Source organism: Mytilus galloprovincialis, chromosome 6, assembly GCF_965363235.1.
Source record: "Mytilus galloprovincialis chromosome 6, xbMytGall1.hap1.1, whole genome shotgun sequence".
NCBI classification, from domain to species: domain Eukaryota; kingdom Metazoa; phylum Mollusca; class Bivalvia; order Mytilida; family Mytilidae; genus Mytilus; species Mytilus galloprovincialis.
This window is the reverse complement of record NC_134843.1, coordinates 25,801,340-25,826,776: the sequence shown is the minus strand read 5'-3', so window position 1 is coordinate 25,826,776 and position 25,437 is coordinate 25,801,340. Positions and strand designations below refer to the sequence as shown.

The 25,437-nt window shown below is 30.1% G+C and overlaps 3 protein-coding genes across 4 annotated transcripts in view; 2 read left to right on the top strand and 1 right to left on the bottom strand.

The window, feature by feature from the left end:
• LOC143079256 (uncharacterized) overlaps positions 1 to 13,266 on the bottom strand; it is a 16,121-nt gene extending 2,855 nt beyond the window's left edge. The window contains exons 1-2 of the mRNA XM_076254492.1: positions 12,010 to 13,266; positions 513 to 697 (exon numbers count right to left, since the gene is read on the bottom strand). Of these exons, the coding sequence (XP_076110607.1) occupies positions 513 to 697; positions 12,010 to 12,315 (491 nt within the window). The 5' untranslated portion in view covers positions 12,316 to 13,266. The remainder of the gene's footprint in view (positions 1 to 512; positions 698 to 12,009) is intronic.
• The window catches only part of LOC143079255 (dipeptidyl peptidase 9-like), a 71,298-nt gene that overhangs the window by 13,932 nt on the left and 31,929 nt on the right, over positions 1 to 25,437 (top strand). The gene's annotated exons all lie outside the window — the stretch shown is intronic.
• Positions 4,364 to 25,437, top strand: LOC143079253 (uncharacterized). Of its 2 annotated transcripts, none has more exons than XM_076254487.1 (5): positions 4,364 to 4,462; positions 17,275 to 19,066; positions 20,094 to 20,291; positions 21,602 to 21,763; positions 23,993 to 25,437. In XM_076254487.1, exons 1-5 carry the CDS (start codon positions 4,380 to 4,382, stop codon positions 24,575 to 24,577), a joined length of 2,820 nt encoding a protein of 939 aa, XP_076110602.1. In that variant the 5' UTR covers positions 4,364 to 4,379; the 3' UTR covers positions 24,578 to 25,437. The 2 variants fall into 2 exon arrangements, with proteins under 2 accessions (XP_076110602.1, XP_076110603.1); XM_076254488.1 differs by lacking the exon at positions 4,364 to 4,462 and adding an exon at positions 6,096 to 6,199.

Here is a 25,437-nt window from a genome sequence, read left to right as displayed (position 1 = left end):
TAGAAAATGACATGTTTTATTATACTTATGGTTGTATTTTACAAAAAAAAGAACACTTTTGTTTGAATAAATTTTTTCCAACTTTTCCACTTAAGGGGAGGTACCGCAAATTCAAGGGTAGATAATTCAGATTAAGGTAACTTTACAATAGAATGTGTTAGGAATTTACCTATTTTATAAAGTAGCAAGAAAACGGGTCCGGTGGCCCCACTTTTTCTTTTCTTAACTGAAAGCATTTTATTTTAGCTATCTTTTCATAAGATATATATCTCAAAATTCTATGGTGTAGTTTATGCTTCATTGCGGAAAATTGGGTTTTCCATGCATAATCTATACAAAATCTGTCAGCTTCATATTTTTTTTTTATTTTTGAAAAAAAAACCATTATATAATATAAACTACATTGTCATGATTGTGGCAAAGTATTAAAAAATTCTATGGATTAAAATTTAGACACCCCATCTACCTTCAGCTTGGTTAATTTGAATTCAGTACATGTATATAATACTTACTTGGTTTTCTGGTAACTTTGTTGGTTATAAATTCTTTTCTTTACTCTTTGTTTCACCTTATCTCTTGTTGTTGGAGTATGTTGGAGGCCACTTAAAAAGCTAACAATGCAGGTAACGGCAGATTCAAACCCTTTATCTGATGTGCTGTTGAACTTGTTATCTTTAACTACTCTGTTAATTTCTGCCTGTGAAATGAAATTTAGAAAAGATTGTTTAATTTGGAAATTATTTAAATTCATGAAAATCAATCCATATTTTGTATTAATTAAAATAAATAAGAATGGGTCCCAAGTACATGGAATCCCCACTGGCACTATCATTTTCTATGTTCAGTGGACTGTGAAATTAGGTTAAAAACTCTAATTTGGCATTAAGGAACATGTGTACTAAGTGTCAAGTGGATTGAACTTCAACTTCATCAAAAACTTTATTGACCAAATATTCTAACCTGAAACTTTCAAAATCATTTTCTATGTTCAGTGGGCTGTAAAATTGGGGTAAACAAGAATGAGTCCATAGTTCACAGATGCCCCACTCACACTATCATTTTCCATTTTTAATGGACTGTGAAATTGGGTAAAAAATCTAATTTGTCATTAAAATTAGAAAGATCATACCATATGGAACATGTGTACTAAGTTTAAAGTTGAATGAACTTCAACTTAATCAAAAACAACCTTGACCAAAAAGGGTTAACCTGAAACTTCCACTTTCATTTTCTTTGTTCAGTTGACTTTGAACTTGGGGTCAAAAGTCTTATTTGGCTTTAAAATTAGAAAGATCATATCATAAGGAACATGTGTACTAAGTTTGGAGTTGATTAGACTTCTATCGTAGGTGGGTCATAAAAATCTAATTTGGCATTAAAATTAGAAAGTTCCTACCATAGGGAACATGTAGAATACAAAACAAAAAAGTTTCATGTGGATTAGACTTCAACTTCATCAAAAAATACCTTTTGACTAAAAACTTAAACCTGAAGCAGGACGAACGAAGGGATGAGTGAACGAATGAACCCACAGACCAAAAAACAGAATGCACCTCTACTATCATAAGGTGGACATAAAAATGTACATGTATTTACAATACTGATTTTTAATAGAAAGCATCCCTCTTAAACTTAAATACACATCTTTTTCTTATTGCAATAATTTATAACAAGAGCATAAATTTTAATGTGATGAAGCCTGCTAAGGTCGCATTTCACAACTATCAATCAACTAGATATGATGTAGCATTAGCACTGTTTTAATTAGATGATATCATATACTATTAGAACTCAGCTGCTAAGAATCATTTATGAATCAATAACTATGCAGTGGCGGATCCAGAAATTTTCATAAGTGGGGGCCCACTGACTGACCTAAGAGGGGGCCCCGCTCCAGTCACGCTTTAGTCATTCCCTGTATAAGCAACCAAATTTGTTCCCAAAAAGGAGGGCCCCGGGACCCCTGGGCCCCCCCCTAAATCCACCTCTGCTATGAATGCACAAAGACATATTTATAGAATAATAACCTTCTATGAAAACCTTTAAAGATCGCCTGTTTTAACATATATATAAATATAACAAGATGTGGTATTGGTACCAATGACACAAGTCAGTTACTCCCCATTCAAGTCACAATTTGTAAAAGAATAACCATTACAGGACAAATAACGGCCGTCATATTAACAAATAATTCAAGTCTCCTTCATAGTAGGCTTCATCTCCACTTTATTGACTAATTTTCAATGAAAAAAAACCCGACGTAGTCAAAGTACATGATATCTAGGTTAAACTTGCCATTCTAAAAATGGCGTACAGATTTAGACTCCTGCAGACCTAAGTAAAATGATAGTAGGCATTACAGAATCTTAACAAATAAACTTTGAACTTTACTAAAGAAGCCTGAAATTTAGGGCAGTACGTGTTATACCAACACTCCATGTTACATAAAAGTTAGGACTTAATGTAATTTTTTTCATACTGTGTATATATATAATTCATCACTATGTTGACAAAGTTTCAAATTAAGGTTTTAAGTGTTTTGCTGTGGAAAAAGAAGTAAAAATTTGAAATGAAAAACTCAACAGCTTAATTATAACCATACAAAAATAAAGTAATGGATCAGTAGGCCTATTTTAAAAAATTCTGATAATTTAAAATAGTCATCATTTATTTCATATAAGTATATATTAGACATCCAGTTTCTGATATATAAAACAAAATTTGTATAGGTTGAAATTTCCTTCAGAAGCCACCTACTTCAAAGCAGCCTTAAACTCATAACCCTTTAATGGGTATTAAACTTTAATTTTATTACAGGTTAATTACCACATAAGTTTTAAATTCATATAGCTGATAGTTCACACTTCTTGGGTGTTATCATTTGGTCATCAAAGTGTAATTATTACAGGTTGAATTATCATTAAGTAATTATCAATTTCTAGAACTGAAATTAACCCTTTCATAAGCCATAAACATGCATGTTATTTAACAGGTTAATTACCACTATTTCTAAATATCAGATAATTAATACTACTTTGTTGTTGTTATTTAACACAGATTAAAGGGGTCATAAAATTTCTGCCTTTCTGACCACCTGGCTCTTGTAAATGCTTTATAATGATTAACCAATAAATAGGTATGAAGGAAAACATAACACTAAAACAATGTTACTTTTATGAAATAAAAATAACACACCTATAAAGTTACTAAATATTATTAATTTAAATACTCCAGGTGTACTTTTAATGAAAACTGATTGAGCAATCTGATCTTTTGTCATTATTTTTATTAACATTAAGACATTTTCTATTTATTCATTTTTTCATATTTTTTTAGTAAATTTGTTTAAAACTTTTTCAAATCAAGAATTTTGATGTGGAAGGGTTATCAAATATCATGTCATAATTTCATATCTTGCATGTAATTTCTAATGCTTCTGTATAAATTTGTACCACATAAACATAATTAAAAGTTCACAAATTAGAAAGAAAAAAATCTATACAAATACTGTCTCAAAATGATAAAAAAAAAATGTTTGCAGAGAAAATCAAGATCCCATGCAACACCACATACTTCAGTACAGTTTTGATTTTAATGGTTTGAGGCTAAATGAAAAATGTTTATCACCAAAAAGGGTTGGCCCCCCTTTTTTTTTGGCCGATCAATGCATTTGAATGGGGGGATATGGTTGGAACCCACCCTTTGTCCTGGGTTGGGAACCCCCCATTTTAATTTGGCTGGATTCGTCCCCGCACACTTACATAGATTGTACAACAAAATAATACTGATTTGCACAATCAGAAAAATCAATATGAAGGATAACTGATCAGATTTTATCTTCTTTATATTATTCATTCAGATATTGCTTCTTAAATATTTAATTGTAACAATAAAGATATGAAGTCCACCAAAATAAATCTGAAAAAAAGAGAATTATTCTTTAATTCTTACCTGTCTAAAATATTCCTTATAAGAAAAATTATGCTTAGTAGACTACATTTAATAGTATAGCAAACCAAATATATTTCCTAAATCTAAAAGGGGGAAAAAGGTGAGAAATATAGAGAGAAAAAAAAAGATTTTCCTTGTGGTATTATTATATGAACAGCTTATTTATATTCAGTTTTAGAACTTCCTTACAATTTTTAATGTTATTAACAGGATTTATATAAAAAAAACACCTATAGATATATTTCTAAAATGGCCTAATAAATCTAGTGGGAGTGTCAAAAGGTAAGGTAAGTTCTTTTAACCAATCAAAAGTATTCAGGGCAATAAAATTGTCAATCATTGCTGGGTTGATCGAACATACTAATTACAGGTATAAAGAGTATTTAGGTACAGCAGTAAAACTATTCACAAGCTGATTTAAATTCCAAATGTTAAAGAGGATTATAGTTTTATTTATCTGTATCATTGTTTCATGTGCTAAAATTCAAGATGTGAAGACCAGGAAATTTTGGTGAGTCTTTTTTTTAAACTATTTTTTTTAGTCTATGATAATGACTGTAATAAGTTATATATAAACTGAACAATTGTGAAGCGAATTCTCTAAGTTAATTATGTTTTTAATTTAATAACACCTTCATTTCTCATAGTTGGTTCAACCTGAACAAAAATGCATGCAAGCTAGGTACTACTGGTACAAGTGATTTTTATTTACTTGAAAAAGTAAAATAAATATACTTATATAATGGAATATGTAGGATACTTTATATATACAAGTTATTTGTAGGATATTTATACAAGTGAATTTTATTTACTTTTACATGTTAAAATAAAATTGGCCTACTTATATCCCTTAGACATTCAGATTGTTTTACTTATATATTTTATAAGTGAAAAAGTCATCCTATCTTTTTTTCTTAAATTTTACAGATTTTTAAAATTGCTCTAACAGAATTTTAAATTGTCTGCCCTTAACAGTTGTCTTTCCTTATCATTTAAGTTTAATTTCAGGGACAATGAAAATACAATTTGTTTGTTATCTTCAGAACAAGATAGAATATACAAGTATTTTTTTTAGAAAATTATGGGGAAATTATTTAAACATAATATTTCACTTATATACATGTATAATAAGTATATTTTATTTTACTTCTTAAAGAAAATAAGAATAACTTGTACAAACATAGAACCCCTGCCTGACTGAATGATGACCGAATATTTTTTTTTATCATTTTAAAAGTATAGGATAAAGTTCTTTTATAGAACTATTAGAGAAATCTCATTGTCTTACAACTGATCCCAAGAATTTGCATTCATTTCATTTAAAAAAATAAATCTTGAAAGTCAGGATAAAAAATTTCCAGAATGACAGTTCAACACGAACTGGAGGCTCTCAATGGATAAAACAAGAGATTTCTGACAAAAAATTTAAAACATGTTACATGACAAGCCAACTCCCTTAACATGCTTTAAGTGCATATTCCTATTATTTTTCTCAAAATGGAAACAGATTTTTATAAGAAACATCAGGTAAAAGTCTAAACAATTATCAAATCTTGAAAGTTCATTATATTTCTTTGCTTTGACATACTTTAGGAAAATATAATTTTGAATAAGCGCAGTAAATTATTTTATCTTTAAAGCAATTTAGCCCAATCAGAATAACCTGAAATCAACTGTAGTCAATCATTATTAAAATGTCAAGATTTCTCAACAAAACATAATTTAAAATGTTTCTCATTGCACTTACAGAAGTTGAACATATCAGTAACAAATAAAATTGTAACAAAATTTCACCTGCATGGCTTTTTTCAGAAAGTCACCACATGACATGGATATATATAAGCAAAAGTATTCAATGTTTCAGTAGATAATTTAAAAATTTGTGTTCCAATTTTAAAATTAGCAAAAACAGAAAATTGTCATGAACATAGCATTGCAATGTTTGACTATATATCGTTTATAAGCTTCTGCTGTGACAAATATAGTAAGACACTGTCACCTTTTGTTATAAATAGTATTGTTACCCACATGACTAGAACATGTTACCTCTCTGATGATTTTGCTGACTGGCAAATGGTGGTCAAATGGTACAAGGGAGCTAATTAGTTTACTTTTGGAAGGCAAAATTGACCTTCACCTTTACTTCTGAATGGCGTCATCAATGATGATGACAAAACATTTAATCCAAAAATATTAAGTTTTTGTCATATTCAGAAATTGAGAAAATATTGCAAAGATGCTTTGTATAGTAAGTTGAAGACATACATGTAATATGTTGAATATCTCATAAATCATTTTCCTGACACATCTGACATGATCAGATTCTGGGCATGGGAGCACATCACCACATGATGACGGGCACATGCAGTTGTTTCTGTCATTGTAGGGTTAACTATCCACACCCATATGAAAATGGATGTGGATAGTAGAATCCACATTGACAGAAACAAGTGCCTGTGCATGGGAGGTTGATGAAAAAACCTTAGGTCAGTATTCACCTTATTTAACTCCCTGCATGGTCAGCTTTTTTACTGTGAACAACCAGGTGTGAAATTCACATGATATTAAATTTAAATGAATAATGAAGATGTTTCATATACCAGGGTGTAGTCCTATAACATATATGACTTCGCATTCTTATTCAATTTTTGACGTTTTTATACTGATATTTTCATTTTTTATTTTTTTTGGTGTGTAATTAAGCCATTAGTGTTTCAGATCCATTTAACATTTACAAATTACATTAACAAATATAGGTTACTGTACAGCCTTCAACAATGAGCAAAGTCCATACTGCATAGTCAGCTATAAAAGTCCCTGATAAGACATTGTAAAACAATTCAAGCGAGAAAACTATTGGCCTTATTTTTGTATAAAAAATGAAAGAAAAACAAATTTATATGTAACACATAAACAAACGACAACCACTAACATTGATAGTAAAAAAAATTTGATCAGAACAGTAAATAGAAATAGTTAATAATGCCCCCGAGGTCATATGTTATAGGACTAACCAGGGTGGGACTTATATACTTTCATTAAGTTCTATAAGCTAAGGGAGAACCCATTTAACTTCAAAAAGGGGGGTATTTATTTTGTTATATGTCTTGAGTCAGTTTTTTCTCACAGAAGACCATTTTATAAATTTTTAGCTCTAGATATCCAATTATTTCTTTCATTATAAAGTATGAGGGTAACTGGATTCAAGTATATATTTGTGTCCGGACTCCTCTGCTTTAATAGAATATTTTTCCCTCAGGTTGGGAATCAGATTTTTTTCAGGAAAAAAAAACATTCCTTCCTCTTGAAAGATAAGTGGTAAATTAGTGATTAGGAGGTCAAAAAGGCCCACTTGGTATAGACAATTGACAATATTTATTAGCACAAACACATTTACATTAAATAGTAATGTCATTCAAATTTGAGACAATAAATTGACAATAGTTAAATTGATTGAAATTATATTAGAGAGACAGTGGTATTCACAGGGAAGAAGAAAAAGACTATATATATCAACAGTTAACACATAATGATGTTCATGAACAATTAATAAAAGAACAAAGGAAAAATTAGGTTGCATTAAAAGAAATACAAGTGAAACAGATGTTCTCAATAAAAAAACAATCATTAATATACTTTAATACTTTAGGCCAATTAAAATTAATTGATAGATTTTCATCACCCCCCCCCCCCCCCCCTTCTGAAATCGTTCCGCCCCAATTTTTTTAAATTTTAAAATAATTACGATTTCCAAATTTATTTTATGTCCGTTAAGGGAAACATCGATAACTTCCTGTTTCAAATTTCGACATATTATGCTGTTGTATGATGACAATATCATCTACCAAGAATAGAGATTGATTACGAGAAGGGCATGAAATATTAGAGTTATGAGTAAAATGCTGTGTCCAAAAACACAAATTGCAGTATGTAACAAATGATTCGAAACCGGCCGTATTTTTTATTTATTTATATACAATGACTTTGTGTCAGGAAATTTGGACTGTGAATGATATCCAAAGTGTAAGAATTATGGAACAAATTGGTACAAAAAACCTTATCGGATTAAAGAAAAGGACATAAGCATAAACTTGGTAGATCTTTGACTGTATATTGGGAAAAAAAGTCGACAAACATAATTTTATTATAGCAAGCCCTTAGATTTACCCATGGCTGTCTTTTTTGGTTGACAAACTGCCTTCTATTCCAATACCCTCAATTTAGTCATTCAACAACATGTGCTTTTTAGTAAAGTTCATGTTTTACATCAAATTTATTTCATTTTTTATTAGTTTTAATTTTATTCTGTACTCGTAGTACTTGTGTTTCATACAATTGTACCAATTATTGATACATTTTCTTAATTTTATGGGGACAACAAACTATCGCTTAGAAAGCAAAATAAATTTGGTGTAGGTATAGTCTAACTCAAGAGAGCATTTCTCTTTGTTTTTGATGTTTACTATAAATAGTTTTCTAAAACGGCAATTACATGTATAACAGTGGTTGCCAATCAAGAGATATTTATTAAAGAGTTTGAAAAATTATTCATGATTCCTTGTACGTCATGTATATCATATATATATATATAAACATATTAAATATTATTTTACACTTGCTTATACCCCGGGGTATGAATAACTCATGACAAGACGGTTTCATATGAAATAGAATTTAAAAATTAAATCCTCCCACCCACCCCATTTTTTCCAAAAATTTGGATAAAAATCTACTAATTACTTTTTATTGACCTATGGTGATTTTTGTCGAGCCTTCGACTTTAGTCGAAAAGCGAGACTAAGCGATCCTACATTCCGTTGGCGTCGGCGTTGTCGGCGGGGTCAACAAATATTCACTCTGTGGTTAAAGTTTTTTAAATTTTAATAACTTTCTTAAACTATACTGGATTTCTACCAAACTTTGACAGAAGCTTGTTTATGGTCATAAGATAGTATCCACAAGTAAATTTTGTAAAAATATACTTCCATTTTTTTCCGTATTTTACTATAAATGGACTTAGTTTTTTTCGCGGGGAACCAAAACATTCACTCTGTGGTTAAAGTTTTTAGAATTTTAATAACTTTCTTAAACTATCCTGGGTTTGTACCAAACTTGGACAGAAGCTTGTTTATGATCATAAGGTAGTATCCAGAAGTAAATTTTGTAAATAAATAAATTCATTTTTTCCATATTTTACTTTTAAATGGACTTAGTTTTTACATTCACTCTGTGGTTGAAGTTTTTAAAAATTTAATAACTTTTTTAAACTATCCTGGGTTTGTACCAAACTTGGACAGAAGCTTATTTATGATCATAAGATTGTATCCAGAAGTAAAGTTTGTAAAAAGATTACTCCGTTTTTTCTGTAATTTACTTTTAAATGGACTTAGATTTTCTTACAATCATAAAATAGTAACAAGAGGAATATTTTTATTGATTTTTTTCCTCATTGTTGTTGAGCCTGCGATTTACAAAAAAATAGGCGAGACACTGGGTTCCGCGGAACCCTTACAAATTTTTATAATGACTTGTAGACTGCTATATGAAAGTGCAGTCAAATGCTTCAGTGTTATAGCGGACTGCAATTTAATAAAATTGAAATTGCGAATTATTAAACTATTAAAATTTTGTATATATAGGTATCCCTCAATGATTTATACATGTAGTATGGACAGATTGAGAAGAAATGGTATTCATCCTCAATTTCTTGTTTGAAACAGGATTACCAAATGCGTTTACTTCTTTCAATGTTGGTATAACGCCCTCTTTCAATTGCTAGGGAATGGGCACTTAGTTTAAATTAATTACTGAATACTGATCGATCAGTTTTGAGTTTACATATATCAATATATGGGGCCTTTTTCTAATTCTTTTAGTATGACAAAAGAAATTTAATTTTTCCCATTTATTGATAAATCAATTCCTAATTTGATAAGCCTGGTCATAGATTCTTTGGTGGATAGTATTTATGTGATATTATAAATTTATAGTATCAAAACTGAGATGACCAAAACCTAATTTATTTAACCAGTCTTTTACAATGTTAACCCTTTTACTTGTTTTCTCTACATTATTATATAGTTCACAGTGTGGTTTAAAAATTTTATAGCTGAAAGCGGAATTTGAAAGTACAAAAGGGGTTCTGTTTGTCTCAGCTAAACAGGCTACACTTGTTGTTTTTTAAAAAAGTGGTATGATTGCCATTGAGACATCTATCCACAAAAGACCAATATGACACAAACATTAACAAATATAGGTTACTGTACAACCTTCAACAATGAGTAAAGCCCATACTGCATAGTCAGCTATAAAAGTCCCTGATAAGACATTGTAAAACAATTCAAGCGAGAAAACTATTAGCCTTATTTATGTAAAAGAAATGAAAGAAAAACAAATATGTAACACAATAACAAACGACAACCACTGAATAACAGGCTCTTGACTTGGGACAGGCACATTTATACTCCTAAGATTTCTTTAAATAAATCTAATATGTAAATGTTAAATGGATCTAAATCTTTGAACACTAATGGCTTACACCCCAAACTTCACTTCCATGAAGAGTTATTGGAACAACTATTGATTCAGGATATGCCTGGTTTCTATGAAGTTAAACTTGTTAAAATATTAAGAAAGCTGTGAAAATGGCAAAATTTGATTTAACCGATAGGGACTTTTTATTGGTGGTATGACACCTATAATGTGAATAAATTCTACAAATGTTCTACAGAAAGATAAAAGATCAATCTTCTTAAAACATTGGTTCGAACCCCCCCCCCCCTGTAATATTTTGGAAAATAAAAATGGGCCATTATTTGGTATGTAAAGTAGAGGAATCTATGGTATCTCGGCCTATAACATAATCAGCCACCCAAAATCAGATTACCAGAAGAAGTATGATGATTGATATTGGTATAATCTATATTGAAATTCATTATCCATACTAAATTTGAAATTACAATACGTAATAGGCAAATCTTATTTTCACAATTAAGTTCAAGGCTTTAAGATCCAAATATAATTTTATCTAAATTACACAGCTTTTTTACATTCTTTGCTCATTATGTTAATAAATGTGTACATCAATGTTTTTTTCCAATAATAGGGCTATTAAAGATAAATGGACATTTGAGGATGAAATGAAACTCATCCTAAAAGCATTTGTAATAAAGAATAACATATTATATTATTTTTTTTTAATTTTGAATTACAATATATATATATGTCATGTTTGTTTAATTAATGTATAATTATTCATGTTACTTAACTTACATCATTAAGTTGAGTACAAACCTTTTTTAACCATGTTACATACATATTCCCTATGATATATATATTCAAGGGGCAGCTTGGTGTCTAAATATTTGACTTAATAGAATTTTCCTTTCAAACTTCTGTAAATTTGCTTACACTTTTTAATCTAAAATGTTGGGGTCACAGACAATTAAAATAATTCCAATAAAATAATACAATGAAATTATTTTTTATATTAAACACAGGTTGAATGGTGAAACTATGTTGTCTTATTTTAAATAACCTTTACAAATGATACAATTGGTTTATTCAATTCAAAATCGGAATTGCTTTCATCAATTATAAAACAAGTTTATGAAATACAAAATGAAACTAGGATTCAATGGCCTTATTTTTCTAAAGAAATAAAAATTTATATCCCCCTTGATTTTGTAATGGATTTTTTTTAATTAAAAAAGAAAGTCATTAATTTTTTGTTCAAGTTTTGTCAATAATTTAAATGTTTTCCATGTTGTCTGGATATTCTCCTTAATTAGTGAAGGTATAGCAGGATTTGAAGCATAAATCTGTAACTTTATTATTTTTTGTAGTAAAGTTCTAATTTACCATACTTGCAATCTTTACTCTTTTAGATAATTAACATTTAATTTTTAATGTTTGAAAATAAATAAGGAATCTTAAATCTGAATAATTTAGCAAAAAACTTTTTTACCAGTCAGAGGTTTAACCTGTAAATATTTACACACACGAGATAATTTTTATTGCATGTTATTTGTAAATTAATCATCAAAGAAAATTACATACCTGTAAGAACTGATACGCTGATGTCTTTGGTTTAAAATAGTCCTCTTTCTGGAAGTTAGCTTGAAGACTGTCAGTCTGTGTACCTATGGATACTTTGTCTTGATGGCATGAACAAGCTTTACCGGTCAAAAGAAACTTAGAACAACATTTACAGTTCAATGTACACCTTACAGTTGGTTGGTTTGGCACATGGTTAGGTAGTTGATTCTGAGGATTCTGTTGAAATGTAGTGTGGTATGACTGTTGATGGTTATAGTTGTTCATATACGGATAAGATGGAAGGTTATTGCTAGCGTTGTAATCCATACTTGCACAGAAAATGATTATAAATAAATCAAAGAATTAACATGCTACTATAAATAGCAAAGAGAATTTTAGTTGTTTTAATATTTCATTAATTTTAATTGGTTAATTTCATACAGCCATCAATTGATTGGACAGTGAAATACAAGATATGTGTCAAAAGTAGAGAAGGTTAGTAAGAACCTGTATGAATGGCTTCTTCTGACACTTATCTCTTATCTTACAATACACAATTTAGTATGGTATGGTTTCAAAAAAATGACATCAGATGGGCATGTATAATGACAATAAACTTTTAATTACCTGTGTGTGAAAACACAAAAATAAAATGCAATATTTGTTTTGATAACAAAATAAAATTATCATTCCTGTTTTTTAACATGGCATTCAAATTAATTAATATGAATTAACTTTTATTGATCCTTTAATAAGGATCTTCACCTCCAATAAAGATCAAGGAAATCCTTATTTAACCATAGCCAAAAATAATTTTCACAACACTGTACACGTACATGTAACTTTGAATTTAGATAACCTTGAATTTCTCTAGTTAGCATTTTGATAAAGTCTTCCTCAATGTGTCTATTTTAGTGAGAATTTTGATAAAAGTCTTATCCAGTGTGTATGGAGTATATTTATATCTTTATACAACTATGTTATATATATATAAGTTAGCATAGAAACCTTATAGTTGGCTTGCTTAAGACTTACTGAAAATATTGACAATTCTGTGTTTAGGGGGTCTAAAATTCAGTTTGGAAGCTTCAAATTACTTCTTACCATAAAGATTCAACACCCATTATTTTAACATGTCATTTCAGTAAATGGACATAAAGGACAGGATAAAAAGTCTCAAATTTGAAAGTTCAAAAAGTAACAAATAAATTTTTGACACTGAGTTGTTTAAATATAATTAGGAATATTTTCATTTTATTATACGTTTACATTTTTAAGTTAAGGAAAATGCTCAAAAACCTTGATAAATGAAAATGAATAAAATTTTAATTATGCAAAGGATATATTTTTGGCAAATAAAGCCATTTAAGTAACAAGTCACTTTGAAATATTGTTTTCACAACAATTATTTGATCATTATTGATATTTAATAAATAAATGTAATTACGAAATTGCTTTTTACATGCCTATTATTAAAAATACCAAAAATATTTTTTCAAATTAATTGATTTTGTTTCAAGAAAAATAATCTCAAAACTGAATTGTGACTTTTTGTACTGTGACTTTCTGTCCTACATTCATATCTTCATCATGTTCATCCCTCTTCTTAATATAGCATGCATTATATCAAGAAATGAATTGGGGAAAGTGTATAAAAAAGGGTTATATATACTGTTTACATTAGAAACTATATTCATAGACAACGAAAACCAAAGGACGATAGTTCTGTGTCCTTGGACCTAATACGACAGAATCAAATCTGAATAAAACTTTGATTGACCTAAGCTTAGGAAATTATGAGATAGTTGGCCAAGTTTCATGGCCTTTGGACATGTATTATAGAAACTTGGGTCATTTTAGTATTGACATTTGGATGCTAATTCTTTTAGGTTTAAATCAAATTGGTCTTAAAAAATAAAAATTAAAAAAAAAAATCTATTTAAATGCTCTTGAATATTATATTATATTGCATTAAAGCATTGGAACATTATTTTTTTTATGAGATTTATTATAACTATTTCAAAGTTAAATATATATGAGCCTATGCCTGAAAAAAAGATTTTCAAATTAAGGGAACCCTCACATAAACATGATTTATTTCAACCAATTGAAGTTTTTGATGTTTTTAAACCATAACTTATTCTTTTTTATTAATTAAAGGTACTTTGAGAGAAAATTACAAAAAGCATAACGCATGAGGATAATATAAATATGGTCTTAAGTCATGTAATAATGAGAATTATATAGAGGTGATTTAAACGGTATCCCATATATTTCAATATATAAATGCGCACAGAAGCTATAAGAATTGAAAGTTAGTAACTTTTTGGTCATTTATATGCTGATGTGTCATGATACAAGAAGTCTAATTGCAAAAGGACTCTGGTATTCAACTTTTTTGTAGACAGTATATATATATTCTGATGACCAGTTTTTTTTCACTTTTCAAAGGAAAACATGCATGTAGTTTTAGTCTCAGTTATTAATTGGCATATATTTGGACCATTTACTATCTTTAACATGCTTGAGAAGAAAGTAATGGTTTCATATGAATGAATAAGGTGTACTAATCATTGTAAAGTGTATTTTTTACAGATTTAGGTGGTGTTAAGACGTACCGTATTTAACCTATTCATGTTTAAGTCTATTAATTAACATGATTAAAGTCCTTGGATATCTTATTGAAAGAAATGAAAAATGGCATACAATGAAATCAATGAAAACTGATGGCCTAATTTATTTACATAAAACTGGAGGAAAAACAAATTTAGCAAGTGTAAACTTTGCAGGCTGAGTAAATATATTTTCCAGTAAATAAAGGAAAATACTGATTGAAATTGAGTGGATAATTTTGAGTGGATATTACTTTGAAACCTTTCTCTATAACTGTTTAATTTTTTTTTTTTAAATTGAAATAATGAAAGAGTTTGATTAAGTCATTTTAAGTGTTCTTATTTCTATTTTCATTGTAAACAGTGATAATCACAATGATTTATTTTTACAAAAAAATACAAATGTTTTGCCTGTCACAAGGAAACTCATCAGGTTGGTTTTGCACTGAATATAGCATTGCATTTTGCACTGGTTTTGATATTTTCCTTTATTGTACAGATGTTCAAAATGGGTTCAGTTAAGGTCAAGGTGGTTGCACTTTGTGTATGTAAGAACTGATTAGGTAAAGGTTAAATTTATATTACATTATATATTTTTATTTAAATCATAATAAATTAAGGTTCATCATTCATTCAATTTCCAGCATGAAGATAATTTTTGTTTCTCAGTTAATAAACATGTTTTTTTATTGTTCAGGTGGGTCTCCAATTATCACTTTTATTACTTTCAACCCATGCCCTGTCATCGTTTATTGGGGGGCTGTTGTTTATTAAGAAATTAACTTTTTACACCTCGCAATGCCAGGTGTTAGGACTTTAAGGACTTCATTTACCTGTAGTTTATTTACCTGAAAAAATATTGCATATAATTTTATAATCTTTATTCAAAAATGTTTTAAAAATTAAATTGTTAATTCTTATTAATCTAAAATATAGACTTATTAGGACTTAAATATTAGGTAAAAGTGTTGAAAATTAATCAAAACCAGATTTTTCAGTTCAAACTGATGTCAGAATGCCCTTTTTAAAATATCTATATATATAGATAATATTTTCAAATCAACATGGATTTTTATTATCCTGTTCAATAATATACTGTTCTTTCAAATTGTAAAAACTATTTGTTATATCAAGTGGTATTTTGCTGTCAAATTTCATGTTATAATTAATAGATTATTCTCTTTAACTTCTTTTAATCATTGACATTTGTGGAGCCTAATCAACTTTTGTTGAAAAAGAGAGACATAACAACCCTACATTCCATTGTTGACAGCTGTATCCATAAAAATTCACTCTGTGGTTAAAAGATTTGAAATTTAAATTAATTTATTAAACTACTCTGGATTTGTACCAAACATGGTCAGAAGGTTGTTTATGACCTTAAGATTATTATCCATAAGTAAATTTCTCCAGTCATGCTTCAATGATTCCCTAAATAATCAACCAATTTATTTCCCACAAAAAGGGGGGGGGGGGGGTGCGGCCCCCTAGGGCCCCCTCTCGATCAGCCTTTGCATACAGGTCTCATGTGGACATTTGTCTTATTGGCAAAAATACCATGTCTCCTTTTTTATACATAGTCACCTTTAATTATTTTCCTTAATTATTCAATTCAACTTAAATTTGTATTCAACATTACAACTTATATACAGCTAAGAATTATTTATACAGCTGTAGGGGTTAAATGGGCCATTGCATTTACAAAATCCAATTTTGCAATTTCCCCCAAAAAATAGATTAATACAATGCTGATTAAAAAACTTAACTAATGAACACATTACAAAGCCTTTTTAAGTTATTGTCAGAAGTGTTAAAAATTCCCTTTTTTTTATGAATAAAGCCCCATAAATCCAAAACTTAAAATCTGAAATTACAAAAAAAGTGAAAGGGAGCTTTCAATTATAGATATAAACAATTCACCAAAGTTTCATGGACATTGGTGAAAGCCTTTTTGAGTTATTGTCCGAAGTGTTGAAAATCACCCCTTTTTTATGAATAAAGCCCCATAAATCCAAAACTTAAAATCTGAAATTAAAAAAAAAACAAACAGGAGCTTGCGTCAATAGATATAAACAATTCACTTAAGTTTCATGGATATTGGTGAAGGTGTTTTTGAGTTATTGTCCGAAGTGTGGACGACGGACGGATGGACGTACATGTACAGACAGACGGACAACGGTATACCATAATACATCCCATCCTAGGCGTATAATAAAAACAGTCTAAAAATGACAAAAATTGTGAGAGTAAACAATTTGATTAACGATCATAAGTTAACACAGAAATGTAAAGTATAAAATCCCTAGATACCGTAAGGGACGACATCAAGAGTTCAATGAAGGATAAAAAACTTAATTCACATAGTTTTTTCACTGACCCCCCTACCCCCCTCTTTTGGGAAAAATTGATTAACCCATATGGTTATCATGGTTATATGTAAAAATCAACGTCGGATAACCAAATCTTGTAGCAGTTCAACCCCCCACCCCCAAACTATTTGAAATAAGTTTTTTATCTTACATTGATATTTTGATGTCGTCCCTAAGAATCCATTGTTTTATCAGTCATGAATTAGAACAGTAGTCAGCAAAATTATTTATTCATGATATTGTTATTGATTTGGGAAAAAATCTCAAAAAATCTATTTTAGTAACAATTTCAATTTATATTTCAGTGAGGTTGTGCCGTCACCAGCAGGCATATTCTACTCTATCATGTCATCAGACAGCAAGAGACATTGTTGCATGTGCAACACCTGCAATGGGAAATTTGTGAACATAAAGACCTTTCGTTTACACTGCAAGAATGCACATGATGAACATATAAACAATTTGGCAGATGTGCAGAACTTCTCTGATGTAGACCACCTTTACAATTTGCAGAAAAGCCAGGATAAAGATGTTTATCAGACACCACTTTTTGATGGATCTTCAAGAACAGTATTTGACGCAATAGCAGAACATATGCTAATTTTTTCAACGAACAATGGCATGTCAAAAGCAGCTCTTACAGAGTGTTTACAGCATGAGAAACATATCCTTCCACAGCCTAACCTTCTTCCAGCAACCTATAAAGAAGCACTTAATATCATCAAGCCACTTCTGATGCCAATTATACAGTACAAATGCTGCATTAATGACTGCAAATGCTTCCCAATAAATGATGATGTCCGCAATTGCTCAGTGTGTAACGAACTGCTACATTACAAAGACAGTAATAGGTGTAGGAAAACTTACAACTACATGCCTGTTGTTCCTAGGATCAACCGTTGGTACGGTACAAAAAATCTTGCAAAACTTATACATGCAGATAAGGTGAAAATAAATGGCCAACTTAATGACTATACTGATGGTAAAATATTCATAGATCAGATGAAACATGGTATTTTTAAAGATTCTGATGTATCTAGCTGTGTACCACTAGCTTTGTTCACAGATGGAGTTAATCCAAATAAAAACACTGCAGCCTTAAAATCGATGTGGCCTATCATTCTTACTTGGATAACTCTTCCACAGGATATCCGCTATGTCTTAGGTCCAATGATGTTATTGGGAATCGTACCAGGTCATGGACGTAAAGAACCAAAATCTCTTGACCCCTACATATCGATTCTAGTTGATGAACTACTTGTGAACATGGAATCAAAGATGTATGACTCCCATAAAGAGGCACCTGTTACTGTGAAGATAGCTTTGCTGCAGTACTTATGTGACATCCCTGCGTTTTCCAAGCTGCTGCATTTATCAGGCCAAGCTGCATTGAGATCCTGTGTGTTTTGTAAAGAAGATGGTGTCCGAAGCAACACACTGAACAAGACTTTACATGTATGTAATAGGCAATTTTTAACAGCAGATTCACCACTACGACTTGATAGTAAATCATTTGCCATAAAGAGTGCAGTAAACAGTACCAGACCTGAGTCTTTCACTAATGAGGAAGAAATGGCAGCAAGACGGGAGTTTGACCAAAAACCAAACAAAAATCAAAAGACAAATTTTCAAAAGCAAACTGGTGTAAAGGGTATCCATCCACTTACTTCACTACCATATTTTGATAGACTTAAACAGATGCAGACTGATGGCATGCACACTATCTCTGATGTCATCAGCAACATCCTAGACTTAATAAGTGGCAAGACAGACACCATTAAAGTTCGTAACTGTGAGAAACAATACCAACGATTTGAAGAGACATGGCCAAATATGAAGAGAAAGGCACCAGATGCACCTTGTGTCAATCCATCAAAGCAGCGCAAGAAAACTCAACTGCCAAAACCCAAATCTACTCCCACTAGTCTTGAAGAATCACCTACAATACCAGAGGCACCATGGTCACTTTCCAAATTAAAAATTAAGGTTGCAGACAAAAGAGCTGGTTCAATAGAATACCCAAAAGGTTTTGACTACACTCCAGCTGATCACTTCACCCGACAATGGACTCTGAGAACCATGCATGGAAAGCAACAAGTAAGTAATTTCTTAAATTGTTATGTTTTAGAGGCATGTAACCTGTGGGATATTTTCAGGGTTTTTAAATTTTTGAAGCAAATTCATAATACTTTATACTCTTTCGTCCCTCTTTTATAATAATATTTTAAAAATATTTGTAATAATTTTTTTTTCAAAATCACCAAAATCATTAAAATTCAAATCAAATATTGGTCCAAGATTAAATTACATAATTTTATGCCAGAATCACAGGTGAAGAGTTATCAATCTGAAAATTATTTTGAGTTTATCCAAATATTGCCATTGAAGCTAGACAAATCCTGGTGTTTTTCAATATATTCATTGATATTTGAAAAGTCGTTTTTTTTAATCTCTCAGTCTCAAACATGTTAAATTATTTTTTTTTGAAATTTCTTGATCACATTAGAATTGTGTAACGTACCTTTGTAGTAAATTTACCCTTTTTGTTGTTAAAATCTGAGAATCTGGCTTCTTAGAAATTTAAAGTCACAGTGAGCTAGGATATATATATGTATTTTGAGATAAGATCCTTTACATATATATCTAATTGTTTATAAATGGACCTGTATTGAGTCCATGATAATCTCTGCAACCTCATGTTTATTAGTTTAAGATAAAAAAAAAACAAAAACAAAAACACCAGTGTTATTATTTTCAAATCAATATTGATTCAAAGCTCCATAGTTGTTTGATTAACAAAATCTTTTTTTTTTATTATCTATTATATAAGTAGATACTGTCAATTAATTTGGTTAAAGATATGTAATAAGTTTCTGAAAAGTAAAAAAAAAGATTTGACATAAGTTTAACTAAGAGAACCATTCACACTTACATATCATCAGAACTTTGATCAGGAACAATTTAAAAAACTATAACAATGAGCCATAATAATTACATGGGGCAAGTTAGAAATGTTTTTACAAATAAATCAAATGAATCATGGTAAGGATGGGTTTGTAGAGTAGAACATTAATAAATAGAATTTAAATATCAATGCATTCTGAATTTTTAAATTCTGTTTTAGTTTGTGACCTACAATGTAGCTGCCTGGTGTTTGAGAGGACTACTTGGACATCAACAGGAACAAACCCTTTTCCAACTGTTTACTGTGCTTAGTCGACTGGTTAAACCAACCTTCATGAAAGATGAAATACCATCATTGATAGCAGACACTCATCTTGCTGTGGCATTGCTTGAAAGGGATTTTCCACTCACTTTACAGGTAAAATAGGGTTACAGATCTGTACTTTAAAATATATAAAAAAAGATGTGGTATGATTGCCAATGAGACAACTCTCCACAAGAGACCAAATGACACAGAAATTTACAACTAAGGCCTTCAGCAATAAGCAAAACCCATACCGCATAGTCAGCTATAAAAGGACACTACAGTGTAAATGACGAATTCAATTGAGAAAACTAATGGTCTAATTTATGTACAAAATATGAATAGAATAAATTTGTAACACATCAACAAACAACAACTACTCAATTACAGGCTGCTGACTTGAGAAGGTACATACATACAGAATGTGGCAGGGTGAAACAGTGGGACAGTAGTGTTACAGTACAACATATTAAATAACTATAAAAATCTGTTTGAAATGGCTTAACTCATCAGATGGATACCATATGGGTACAAATTGAAATATACATCTTACAAATAAACACAGATTAGACGTGGCTGGGTACATATACATTTATATATATAATAATAATGACTTGGCAACCAAGGAGGACAGCCAATTTTATTGAAAATAGAACATGGTGGGAAAAATGAAAAGTATCTTTGTGATGAAGATGGCCTTTGGTGGGAGGATTTAACAGAGTTGTTTAGCTTTAGATATTAACTTATTTTTGCTTATAATATGATTTATACCAAACATCTGAAACCTGTTACCGCAGAAAGTGTTTTTATTTATAAATTTGTGACATAAAATAACTTCTTATAGCTGACTATGTGGTATATGGGCTTTGCTCATTGTGGAAGGCTGTACATTTACCTATAATTGTTAATGTCTGTGTCATTTTCGTCTTTTGTGGATAGTTGTCTCATTGGCAATCATACCACATATTCTTTTTTTTTTTATATATTTTATGGGTTTGTTTATTAAACAAAATGATTTATCATGTTTATATGAAAATTATGTTCACAAAATGTATTGAAGTGGCCAGATAAGAATTGTGACCTTTGCTGATTAGGGCCTTATCGTAGGACTTCTAGTGTATGAGTCATATGATGCAATAAATGCAGGATCCCCCTTTTAATTAATTCAATTTAGTATAATTAACTCGTTCGCAGTTCCTGTTCTCTCTATAATTGCAGTAAATAATCAACATGTGTGTTTTGTATATGCATTGACCTCTTTGGCATATGAAAACTTTACTTCTGGTGATACTAATTAGTTTCCAAATAACTTGAAAGATTGGAATAAATGTCAGCCTAACAGGTTCTAACTTTATTTTAAGAATCACTTTACACTTACAACAAATAATAATTATAATGTGTAGAAATTGTTTCTTGATTTGCAGAACTTGACCACCCACTTACTTCATCACATTCCTGAAGGCTATAATGATTTTGGGCCATTGTACGACAGATGGTTGTATCCATTAGAAAGAGCCAATAGTTGGATTACAAGACAGATCGTGCAACATGGTCATGAGGAGTCAACAGTTATGCAAACATATCGTGTAAGTTTTAAATTTATTTTTGTCAACAAGTGCTAAAAAACAATTTGATCATTAAAAAATTGCGGTATAAAGAAAAAAAAAAAAAATTATCGGCACAATATTTTGTCTTATAATGGGAATATAAATTTTCTGTTTTCTTATCATCTAAAATCTTTGAAAATTGTCTTTGATAAAATTTTATATTCACTGCAGCAAGAATCACAAGAGGTTCCGCGTCCATGTTACTAAATATTTGATCAAGATAGTTGAATTATAAAGGAGTAGGTCCGGTAAGGACTCATTTTGGCCTCAAATTTCAGTTTCATCTGACAAAAGATTTTGACCACTTTTTAAACATTTAAGGTGGTATGGGAGTCTAAAATAGAAATGATAGAATTTGTTCATACTTTGCCAAAACGTAGTATCTATTGATATATGTTGAAAAATATAATAAAAATGATAGGTCACCGCGCATTTTCTCAAGCTACAGGATGTGACAAAATGACACATTTTGTATGGATTATACAGGAAAAAACACCATTTTGTGATTAAAAAATAAACAAAATGATAGAATTGTTAAAAAAGGAAAAGATAGCTTTCAGACAATGCTCGGAGAATATCAAAAGAAAAGATAGGGTCACTGTACGTTTTTTTCAGCTAAAATACAAAATAGGAAAATTCCATGTAGAATCCTTTAGAAAATGCATTGTTTCAGAGCTATACCTCCCCTTAAAATGCCAGTTTAAAAAAAAAACAAAAAAACAAACAATATTAATCAATATTTTCAAAAATGTTAATATTTATAAGTTATATTCTTATAAATTGGTTCTTTTTAATGAAAATTCATATTAAATATCTGCATTCCTGCATCAAATTTTGCTAATTTGTTAGAAAATCTGGACCTTTGGTTCTCTGTTTTTAACAATCCAAGATGGAGGAAGACACCCATACTACCTTAAGTGTCTATTTCACTTGATTCAATTAGTAAATGTGAAAGATTTTTACTGATTTAGTAATTAAAATTGATCCGATTCAAGCTCAAATATGCAAAATTTCTCAAATATGCCAAAAAAGGTCACTTTTCAGATCGTTTTTGTCGAAATTGAAAGTGGCCGCATCCTTGTTCATCCACAACCTCTATATATGTTATGTATTATCATAAAATACAACTTACATTTCAATATTAGGGATGAACATGAATGCGGCCACTTTCGATTTAAAAGGGAAACCGTCAAAAACTAAAATGATAGAATTTTGAAGTTTTCAGTAATTTAGCATGACTTAATGGTGCCACAACATGATATATGTCAATTGTATTGTCAAAAACAGCCAATTTTTATGTAGCAGAAGCATTCAACTGTCCAATAAATAACTTAAAGTTTACATTTTAACAATTTTGTAAAACTGTTATATTTTGGGGCCAAAAAGGGGTCTTACCGGACCTACTCCTTTTTAAGCCCAAGCCTAGGTGGGACCTTTAAAATTCATACTTTTAACTATTGAGATTGGATAAATTTGATAATCCACAAGTAACTATGTAGAAATCTGTTTCTTTATATGAAAAGAATAATTTTCATTAACACCTGTTTGTATATTTTGATTTATTCATGTAGGTCAATCCTGTTTGGTATGCAGTTGCCTTAGCATTGACACATCTCATTTCCATTTTCCACTGCCCCCTCAGTCAAGGTTTATTGACTTTGAAAATTTGACTAAGTTAACATGTATTTGATTGGGATTAGGTCAGTTCAATGGGAACCATTAGTTGTAGGCCAATGTAAATTGGTATTCAATTGCATAAGCATTTGTACATCTAATTTCCAGGGAGAATATTTGTCTATGCCCCCTCAGTCATTGTCTAACAACTTGTAAACTCTTGCTAAGTTTAAATTTATAAGTTTCTGATTAGATCAGTATAGAGGAACTACTTATGTGAAGTCAATGATAATTAGTAAGCAATCATTTCAATGGAGATTATATTTGCCCCTCCCCCCCCTTTTTCCCACCTCTTCATGGTTCAGTTGTATTCGCATTGGCACATCTCATTAACATGGAGATTCTTTAGCCATGTACCTCAGTCATAGTTCGTCGACTTTGAATATTTGCATAACTTATGTAAAAGTATTGCTATTTTAGTTTCGACATTTGCATAATGGTAATCAAAATTAAAAAAAGGCGAGACATATCTCATTGATAATAGTTTATTTAAAGATGTCCTGCATTTTATTATTAATTTTCTTTTTCTTTCAGATTTATGATTGGAGTGTGTTTAATTTATTAAGCGGTACAGTTAAACAAGAAACAACTGATAGGCAGACATCCCTTCGACGAATTGTCAAGAAGATATGCAATTCAGAAGAAGACTTGCTAAAAACCAACAAACATTCAAGTAAGACAATGCTTCCAACTGATCACATCAAAATAATCAAGGAAAAGTATTGCAAAATATTCAGCAATTCTGACATTGAAATGTGCGACATTGATCCAGTTGTAGAATCAATACAAACAACAACAAGATACGACAAAACCAAAAGAAAGGACATTTTCTTTGCCACAGAGTCCCATCAAATTTCAGCAAGATCATGTGATTTTATAATTCATACAAGAGATCCTTCAAAGGTTTTTGGCAAAATAAAAAAATTGTACCGACATTCATTTAGGAACAATGTGTACACCTGGGTACTGCTGGATCGTTTTCCATTAGCAGAACAATGTGGACTATTTTGGTTTTCAGAAAACAAGACTTTAATGACAAATCTTTGCCTGTTGAGTGACATAAGCGATCCACTTGTTTCTGCTGTCGAAGAGGACAATCGTTGGTTTTTGAATGTATGATTAAATTAGTGATAACATCTATCGTACATAAGGATCACCACACATAAGAATTTTAGGATGTGTCTGTGCCTAATATGCAGGATACCTTTGTGTTTTTAAAACTTCCTAAATAAAATAAATACATTTTTCATGGACTGTATAAAGTGTACACTTGCTTTCACAGGCATGACAGTGTAGGATATCTGTAGTTTTAAATTTTCCTAAATTAATGAATAATTTTGATGGGAACAACTTTAAATTGATATAAGCCTCTTGATGTATACATTAACAGTTTAAAATTTATTCAGATATTTCTAAATGAAATGAATAACTTTTTGTGGCAATCAAAATGTATGCCTGTACCTTGTGCTGGGTACTTTTGCTGTTTCAAATTTTCTTAATTTAAATACTTCATTTTTATAATTGAATAAGATATATCTGTCTCTTGTGTGGGGTACTTTTTGATATTATTTTTTCCTGATCATATAAACTACCGGTATATGTAAATAACAAAAGATAATAAAAACACCTTCTCAACACTTTATTTTTTAAGGGGAAATTGCATGAATCTCTATGTATGAAATAAGACCATTTGTTTTTCTGAGAGCTATTTAATAATAATAACAAATATCTTTGTTATGCCTTATTGATATTGATTATTAATAAAAGAATAGTGTGTATTTCTATTTAAATGCATGACTTAGCAGAAGTTGAAGTGAATTAATTTATTTAATAAAATTCCATTTTGAAATTAATAGAATTTGAAGAATTTGTGGAAACTATTCATATCCTGGATTTGCTTTGTGCTGTATTTTAACTGTTTTAACTTTTAACACAAATTTTGTTTAGTTTAAAGAGTAAATGTGTGTATATCTGTTTTA